General features: G+C 26.9%; 1 protein-coding gene across 1 annotated transcript; it reads left to right on the top strand.

The window, feature by feature from the left end:
- The first annotated feature begins 115 nt into the window (after nt 1-115).
- On the top strand, nt 116-10,123 carry LOC129989187 (uncharacterized). Its single transcript, XM_056097562.1, has 3 exons — nt 116-1,260; nt 5,640-5,963; nt 8,196-10,123. Exons 1-3 carry the CDS (start codon nt 543-545, stop codon nt 9,929-9,931), a joined length of 2,778 nt encoding a protein of 925 aa, XP_055953537.1. The 5' UTR covers nt 116-542; the 3' UTR covers nt 9,932-10,123.
- Nucleotides 10,124-10,366: the final 243 nt, after the last annotated feature.

Genomic DNA, 10,366 nt, shown 5'->3' on the forward strand with positions numbered 1-10,366 from the left:
TTTGAAAACATCAAAACCAACTTGATGCGCAGAAAATGTATTTGGAACGAGAATTAGCGTTTCACTCTGCGCATGTGCAGATAATGGAGAATCATTGCCTATCTGTAGAGGAATTTGGATTTTGTGCTGGTTTGAGTATTCGAGGTGTTAGTTACAGTACATGATCTTGTTCAAAGTAATACTATCGTATCTGTATATAGACGTATCTTGCAATGTGAATTTAAGTAAACAATGATGAAAAAGCTTTCAAATAATGATATGATATGTTTACTCAAATATGCAAGGTCTTCGTAGTTAATTACGTTGGTCATATAAAATTCATTTGTATTTCCTAAATATGTTAAACGAAATTACTGATTAAATTTTTTTTATAACATTAAGATTTCGAGCATTTGTTTTGCTTTAAATTGGATCAGGAAACCTGTTAATTGATCTCTGTAGAATGAATTAAAGCCAAGCAATTGCTCTCCGAAGTAAACTTTGTCTTATTAAAGTAATTTTTTGATATTACGATATTTAGCTCGTCGATCTGTATTAACATCATGGAGCAGGCAGAGGAATTTGAAACTGTCTATTTTGTGACTGAGGAAGAAATTTCAACTAGTTATATCGTAAATGATAATGATGAGCAGGTAATAGTCCTTAACGAAGATTGTTCAATTGTAATAAATGAAGATGGTTCTTTTATTCAGAATGAGAATACAACAACGGAAATTAAGGATGAGAATATGAATGAAGATAGCCAAATTCCAGATATTAAAGCTGAAATAAATAAGGAAAATTCTATAGAAGTAAAAGCCAATAATGAAGAATTAGCGACAGTAGAACAAGATTCTTCAGTTATTGAACAAACTAATTTAAATGATAACTGTAATGAAAATACACAATTGGTGAACCATGATGAAAGCTCTGTCATGGATCATGATGATAGTTCTATTAGTTGTGATAATACTGCAATGGATGAAAATACAACAGGAGATGGTGAATTAAATTCTATTCAGAATGAGGTTGTTTGCTTGGAGCCAGAAGGTGTTGTTGATAAATTAACATGTCCATATTGTTTTAAACAATTCACAAAGACAGGCAATAAGATGAGGCATGTCAGACAAGTTCATAAAATTAAAAAGCAAATTGGAACTTATATCCGGTGCATAGAATGCAACACAAGTTATAAACATGTTCAAAAGCTTCGTGACCATTTAAAATCATTTCATAAATTAAATATGGATGAAGAGGAATTGCATTTTCCTAACATGACTGGTAAATTTTGCTATTATTATGATTTTATAAAAATGTTTATTTTATGTGTTATTTTTAGGACAATGCAATTGGAATTTAAACATTTGTTTCAAAGAAATGCCAGTTTTCAATATAATTAGCTCCCTTCACTTTGTTTATTCCGGGATTGACCTTTTATTCCCTTTTATCTCCTTCCCAAAGCTTACCATATACACAGAAACCTCCTTTCCTCTCTTTATGTGATTGGTGTCTGAACTAAAATCACTATGCAGATTAACCAAACTGTAGTAAAGTGAACTATTTTAAAATAGCTGTTGTAAACACAGTTGTATATTTTTTCTAATTAGAATTAGTTTATTTTACTTCTGAAGGGATAAATGAAAGTTAATTGCATGACATGATGAAATAGGATGATTATTAGTAAAGAATTCTACTATATATTGATTGCTTTATTATTAATTAACTTAATTTGAAGAAACATACTAATTTTTCGTTTTCACAAAAAATTTTAAATTATTATAATATATTATTTAACAATAATTTTATTTTATACATTTTAGATGACAATTGAGTATTTAATATTTTATTATTAAATTAAAAAATCAGTTTAAAAATGAATATTTTAAGACAATTAATTATATGTGAACAGAAAGATAACTGAATAAAATCTTATTTCTTGAATACTTGTGAAATGTGAAAACATGTTATGAATGAAAAAAAAGTGCTTCTGGGCATATTTAAATACTTTTGTTCAAATATTTTCATATTGATATGTGGTAAATTGGAGATAATTCAGAAGTTATTATTATTTTTCTGTTTCTCTGTAGTTCAAAATTATAGTCTCCCTTCAACCCTTCCTTTGAATTTTAATCTAATTTAATTATGCTTTCTTCAGTTTTATTCTTAACTTAATTGAGTTAATCTACAGAAATATATATATTCATATTTTCAGTTTGCTTTCAACTAGATAAAAAATAAGTTGAAAAAACAATACCTTTTTGTTATGCATATGCCTAATGAATTCTTTTTCTCTATACTTTTCATAGTATAATACTAAGACATTCCTTTTTATACTTAGTCAAATGAATTTCTTCAATGTATCAAGTGAAAAATTCCCAATCTGTTGTATTCTAAATTATGGATATTCCTTGTTTTGATTCAGAAAAAAGTCAATCATTAATTTGGTATCTATGATTGGACTCTCTTTATTGAACATGCAATATTTTATGTAATCTTCATAGATCCATTTAAAAAAAAAATCCTCTGTAAATATTAGCCCAATAATTTCTGTTTTTATTATTGTAAAAACCGTTTTAATTGCTGTATAAAACTAATTTTAAATTGTATAAGAATTTTGTTTTTAGAATAACTGCATTTTTAACACTAAATGAATGTTGTACTATAGATTTTTGAAGGAAATGTAGTAGAGATATATTCATAACTCAATTTGTTTTAAACATAAAATGAGTTCAAAGTAGAATTTTACTCTTCAGATATTATTTTCAACATTCAAGCATCATGGCAATTGAAGAAAAACACAATGAAGCTTTGTTAATATAAATTTGAAAACAAATTAGTGGCACAAGAGGAAAATGGTATCCATTTTACAGCTCGGAAAGGGAATTCCCATTATGGCAATGAAAGGTCTAAAGAATTTTTTGAGCAGTAGTTTAAAACAGTTTTGATGTGTTCACGCAGGGTTAAATATTGAGTGCATTAACTATTATTATTTATTGTGTTCCTCCTGTTGTGGAATTGTCCAAATGTAAGCATTTGAGACAGTTTCAATTAGTCTTTCTGTTGGGATAATTGTTTACTATTGTCTCAACAGGGTTACATGATCTTCTCAAGATAGACTTTGTTTTCTATAATACTATTATAGCTGGTCTCTTGTGATGCTACTTTAAAATTATAGCAATTAAATCTCAAGAAACATTTGCGTAATTCAGAAATTAAAATACTTTTTTAAATTGAATCTAATTGGGCAGAAAATTATTAATTTTTAAAAATACGAATAAATTATATATGTCGACCAATCAGTTGTTCAAATTTTCATTTCAACATTTTATGCAATTTGCTCTTAATGGTTTCTTTGGCAAAATATGTTTTTGCTCAATTCTGGATTTTTGTTTAGCTTCAAATTTCGATAAACATAACAATAACATACTATTGCTATTATATCATATTATTTTAGAAACCCTACACCTTTTTGCTCATAATAATTTACATTTTACTATTTATGGATTTATATCTTTATACATCCAATTATATCACATGAAAGAGCAGCAGTGCTTATAAATATATCCACTTCAAAATCTTTTTACCTCTGCCTGATACCAAAGTTACACCTTCATTATAAGTTGAACAAAATTTAAAAATTGTTTATAAAAAAGAAGCCTTACAATGAAACCTATTTACTCCACCAATAATATGAATGTATAAATCATACAGATTTTAAACATAATTCTCTGGCTTTAGCTTTTAGCAATAGAAAGAAATCACATGATTGAATATTTAATAAGGAATAAAAACAGTTTGCATTTTATTCACAACAATGCAATTATTTTTTTATAAAATGTACATTAAAAGTTAATTAAATGTAAAATGAAGAATTTTGCAACAACTGAAATAGTAACATTAGGAACATTTCTGAAACTTCAAAAACAATGTGAAAACCATTTTTGTACAAGATTTTTTTTTTTTTTTTGAAATTATCAGTTATTATTTAATTAAAATTTCAAGGGATCACTCCATGTTTCATATTCCCATACTCTAAACAATGTTTGTGCTGAATTTGTTAGCTCTACATCCAGTGGTCTGGCTTGTAGAATGACAGCACACACCACACATTCTCTTTTATTATTAGTATATATATATATATATATATATATATAATAAGTTATAGATTAGCATCCCTAAAAGGATTATGGGAAAAAAGTTTAGTATCTTAAAAGTTTGCTTTACTTTCATATTTCTCGAATATTACTAAGTAAAAATAATAAAAATCATTATGAATTCATTAAAATTCTTTCAGTAATGATTTTTCATATTCATATCAAGTAAACTTTTCATTTTTGATTTTATTTTACTCTATCATATATATATATAGTCAATGTGAATAATTGGTTATCTTTAATTTTAACCAGTCATTATTAATAATAACTGCTTCTTTTGGTCAAAGTGAGACATATCACAAATTATTCACTTTAACTCTTTATTATTAATAATTCCCAATCAAGTTTGGTCAATGTGATTAAATGGTTTATATAGGATTGGGCTATGTGTGTGCCTCTTTTTATATGTTTTTTAAAACTTGCTATGAAGTTTTTCTATCATATTTTTTTCTAACTCCTTTTTCTTTATTTCATAATTAATTAGTTGCTTCAAAAAAAATTTTTTTTTGAAGCATTAAAAAAAACAACGAATGGATTTAATAGCGGATATAGTAGATTATATATATATATATATATATATATATATATATATATATATATATATATATATATATATATATATATATATATATTGGCCAAACTTCTTTGGTTATTTTTAATAATGACCGGTTAGTACTAATAATAACCGATTATTCGCATTGATCTAACATATATATATATATATACAGAAAGTATTGTAATTGCAAAAAAAAAAAAAAAAAAAATGATTTTGCTGATTAGTCTGCCATATTTTAGATCTTAATATAAGAAACTTGCTATGAGTTCAATAATTAAAAATGTTGTAAACTTAATTACCAAGATTTGCTGGTTTTTTTTTTTTTTTTTTTTTACTAAAAATGTTAATTTTTTTTTTTTTTTTGACGTATGGAATGAAGTCAATATTTTACTGAAAAGTCTGTCTGTGTGCATGTTGATACATTTATTTAAAAATGTAATATACTTTGTAGATGATATTTATTGCATTATTTAATCTTAAAAATATTATATTTCTGTCAAATTCTATTAACTGAACCTATTGACAAATTAACTATCTCATTATCTATTTGTGTGTATGTTGTGTATGTGCTGTGTTATGCATTAGCTGAAGAATACTATAAGCTAAGGGATTGAATTTCAGTATGTGATTATCCACTAATAAAAAGTAACAATTTTCAGATCCATTTGGTCAAAATAAAAGTTCAAATTAGTTATAGTTTTCTTCACTATGTTACGACACACATAATCTATTTTATTATGTTAATATACAAGAAAGCCGAAAAATATTTCCATTAGTTTTATTTTGGAATTGCTGTACATTCCCCCCCCCCCCTAAATGAACTAGGACCATGAAAATGTTTTCTATGCTAATAATGGCTGCTTAAGTCAAATTTTTTTTAAGAAGCTCTGATTAAGACTGTCGATTTCCTTATATAATTAATGAATGATATTTATTCTTATTTTTTACAGCGTTTAAAAAGTGGAAGCATGATATAGAACGGAAAGAGTTGACATCATATACTTTGCGACATGGAGCTAGGAAAACAAGTACTGGTTTGAAATTCTTCTATGTTTGTCACCGTTCTGGAAAATATGCTTCAAGAGTAACTGGTCCAAGACAGAGAATGCTTAAGACTCCTGGAACTTGCAAGCTTGGAATAGTATGCACAGCTGCTATATATTGCGAAGAATGTCCAGATAGTGTGATTGTAAGGTATTGTCCACATCACTATGGCCATGGAAAGGAAACCTCTTTTGTACAGTTGTCTGTTGAAGAGCAAGCTGCTATACAAGGTACAATCATATTTAATATTTACTTCTTAAATAATGTCAAAATAGAGTGTTTAGAATATATTTAAAATGATTGATTATGTATTAGAATTCCTAGCTAAATAAATAAAACTGCATTTTTTCATAAATATTTCTCTACTATTACCTTTTCTAAAATCTTGAATCAATTTAATGCTTTTTAATCTGAATGAAAGGAAATCTATTAAAAAGTATTAAAAACATAAGAGGATTGTTCATCTTCTTCTGTTTACCTTATCTATGGAGCTAGAAATAATGATTGTAATAATCAAAAGTATTCTTGTCTCAATTTCAGTGCAAGAACAATAACCTTTACAGAGAAGGAAAGTATAAAAATAAGAGAGTTAAAATAAGCATTGAATTCTGACACATAAGCTTTTTTTTTTTTTTTAATTATAGTCATGACATTGAAAATTATCACTAAGCACTAAGTAACAAGTTTGTTTGAAATTTGATAAAAATATTTTAATGAAATTTTATTTGAAAATTTAATAACAGCACATAATACAAGAAAGTAATGCATGAAAATAAATTTACTCTTCTTTATATGCACAAAATTGGGTCATGATTGATCTCATTAATGTATGACAATTTCAGGGAAACATAAAAGCAAGATGCAGTATTCAAATAACAATTTATATTGTTTTTTAAAGTTTTTAAAATTGTTGTGTTTCTATTATATTGTCTTTTTTTTTTCCCCAAAAAAGAACTAATCTACTCGAATGGATTATGGCAACCAAACCAAGTTTGTTATCACAAAATAGATAAAATTCTATCTAAAAGCAGATGAGGTTCAGTTTTATGATCAAACGTAGTTCTACTCGTCAGACTGGCAATTCTTATTATTTTTCAAAGAATTTTATATATATATGAAGTAATTTGAAGCTGATGCTTAAAACTTCAAAATTAAAACATCCAGGAAATGGCAGTTTTCAAAATAATTGTTGTACTGATCTTTACAGTTCTGTTCCTATATTAAAAAAAAAAAAAAAAAAAAAAAAGATTTCCTTTATTTATTTATTTTTTAAAAATTCAGCTTGTGTTTTTGAATAGAAATGATAAATGAAATTCAATGCATTTATCATCATTCATTAGTAAGGCTTAACGAAAGATCTGAAAAAAAAAAAATTAAGAAAAAATACAATTTATAAAAAAAGTTTGCATTTTTATTCCTCTTAGTACTTTTGTTATTATTTTACAGGACTGTTTTCTCAGATATAATCTTCATACGTAATTTATATCTTTAGATTTATGATAAAAATATTTTAATGAAATTTTATTTGAAAATTTAATAACAGCACATAATACAAGAAAGTAATGCATGAAAATAAATTTACTCTTCTTTATATGCACAAAATTGGGTCATGATTGATCTCATTAATGTATGACAATTTCAGGGAAACATAAAAGCAAGATGCAGTATTCAAATAACAATTTATATTGTTTTTTAAAGTTTTTAAAATTGTTGTGTTTCTATTATATTGTCTTTTTTTTTTCCCCAAAAAAGAACTAATCTACTCGAATGGATTATGGCAACCAAACCAAGTTTGTTATCACAAAATAGATAAAATTCTATCTAAAAGCAGATGAGGTTCAGTTTTATGATCAAACGTAGTTCTACTCGTCAGACTGGCAATTCTTATTATTTTTCAAAGAATTTTATATATATATGAAGTAATTTGAAGCTGATGCTTAAAACTTCAAAATTAAAACATCCAGGAAATGGCAGTTTTCAAAATAATTGTTGTACTGATCTTTACAGTTCTGTTCCTATATTAAAAAAAAAAAAAAAAAAAAAAAAAAGATTTCCTTTATTTATTTATTTTTTAAAAATTCAGCTTGTGTTTTTGAATAGAAATGATAAATGAAATTCAATGCATTTATCATCATTCATTAGTAAGGCTTAACGAAAGATCTGAAAAAAAAAATTAAGAAAAAATACAATTTATAAAAAAAGTTTGCATTTTTATTCCTCTTAGTACTTTTGTTATTATTTTACAGGACTGTTTTCTCAGATATAATCTTCATACGTAATTTATATCTTTAGATTTATTTTAAGTTTTATTGTTAAATCACAATGCTTAACTAAAAATGCTTTTGACTTTCATTTTTTGCATTACTGAAATCTTTTTTTTTTTTTTTGCATCTATATATACTTATGGTTAAAACTTACAATGCAACCTATTAAAATTATATCTGTTCTTTATTTGTTTATAGATAACATATCAAAAGGTATTCCATTTGAAAGCCTATTGGATGATATTAGAGACAGCCAATCTTCAACAGATCATTTCCAACTGTATCTTTTAAAGAAGAGAGACGTTCGTTTCATCAATAATGCTTACGCTACTGATGAATATAATCCAGGATTGAGTGATGCAGAAAGTGTTGATCAGTGGGTTCGTTTGTGCTGTCAGATGGAAGATTCTCCTATACTTTTCTACAGACAAGAAGATATTGGAAGTACAGAAGAAGATTTCTTACTCATCATAATGACAGAGTTCCAAAAACAAATTTTGATGTCATCTGCTAAGCAAGTTGTATGTGTTGATTCATTGTATCGTAGGAAAGGTGGTCGCTTTTACCTCACTGTTCTGTTTATTATGGATGAATATGAAATTGCCTTTCCAGTAGCCTTCTGTATCAGTAATAAAGTGGACAAACCTGTCATATGGCAGTTCCTCACATCAATCAAAGAATCCACTGGACCTCTGTCTTGTACATATTTTATGTCAGACAGTGAATCTTTTTATTTTGAGGCATGGAAGGAGGTCATGGAAGATGAATCTAAATGGCTTTGGAGTATGTGGTATGTAGACAACAGAATTCGAGTTCAATTGCGTGTATTTAGAGGCAATATTGTGAAAAGAGCTGAGGCTTACAAAACTATGAGAACTCTTTTAGAATGTCAAAATAAAAATGTTTTTGATTCCATGTTCAAGAATTACATTGAAACTCTCCAGTCTGACCCTCAATCTAGAAACCTGGGAAATTTTATCATGCAAAAATATGGCAGTAATGCTGAAATGTGGGCGTATTGCTATCGCAAGGACATTCCACTTAGTACAAACATTCACTTAGAAGTCATGCATCGGACCTTTCGATATTGCTGCAGAGAAGGTAGGAAAAAGCGCTTAGACAAATTCATTTTTGTCATAATGAAATTGGTACGATATAAAATGTTGGATCGTTTGAGTAATATGCTAGATGATGAAAAGATTGAATTGGCAATTGAAGCTATTAATATGTGCCATCATGTTGGCTTAGAAATCCCAAGTGAACATATTTCTTCTTTGTCTGATAAAATATGGCTTATTCGATCAGAAGAAGAGGAACAGAGTATATATGTGATGAGAGAATTTGAGACGTGCCCAGAACATTGTAATTTAAGATGTAGTGAATGTGATATTTGTGTGCACATGTATACTTGCAGTTGCATACACAGTATGATCAATGCTAATCTTTGCCAACACATTCATGCAGTTGTTTGGAAATTCCTAACTCCTCATTTTTCTCCACCAGCTTCTCCAATTCAAGAAGATATAAAAGAGCAGGAGAATATTGATGTTTCAGACATTCCTGATAAATGTCCTGAACTTTTTGATAAAGTCCTGAAGCAAACTCATGATGTGTACAAAAAAGTCAGAGCAAATAAATGTAACTTACCAAAAGATTCACTTACTGCAGTTATGAAAAGGCTAAATGAATGCATTGATATTTGCAATGGAAAAAAAGTCACTGAGCCTGTGGTTAATAACTCTCCTCAAAAAGACAATCCAGTTTATGTTATTAATCCTTATACAAAAAAAGAAAATTCTCAATCTGTCTTATATCCAAGTAATTTTCCTGTTATTTTACCAAATAATAGTAAAGGCCTATCTCAATATGTACTTGTAATACCAAATAATGGAACGACTAATGTTTTGGCTAATAATATCCCTATTCGTCGTTGAATATTATTAAATTTTCTTTGTATGTGTTAATTCAATTTCATGATTAAAGTTCATGTAATTGTCTTTGTTAATCAAAATTGAGTTTTTTACAGACAATTAATATCAAGAGACTAAAAAAAGTCATACACAATACTTCAAAACATTTTCACTTGCATATTATTTTATAGAAAAGAAATGAACTGAAACACATTGTCAAGCTAACTTCTCAATGAATTTTTTTAAAATATTTTTTTTTATAATTTATGCTTTATGAAAGTGTAGTATACAGATACTTTTTTTTTTTTTTTACCTAAAATAAAACTCATGTACTATGAATAAAATTAGACTTAATATATTATTACATTTGGTTTCTGACTGTTTAATAAAGATTTAAAATTTCTTTCCTTTTATGCTTTATATATATATAATATTTGCTTAACATTTTTGAACATTTCA

Source organism: Argiope bruennichi, chromosome 10 (assembly GCF_947563725.1).
Source record: "Argiope bruennichi chromosome 10, qqArgBrue1.1, whole genome shotgun sequence".
NCBI classification, from domain to species: Eukaryota; Metazoa; Arthropoda; class Arachnida; order Araneae; family Araneidae; genus Argiope; species Argiope bruennichi.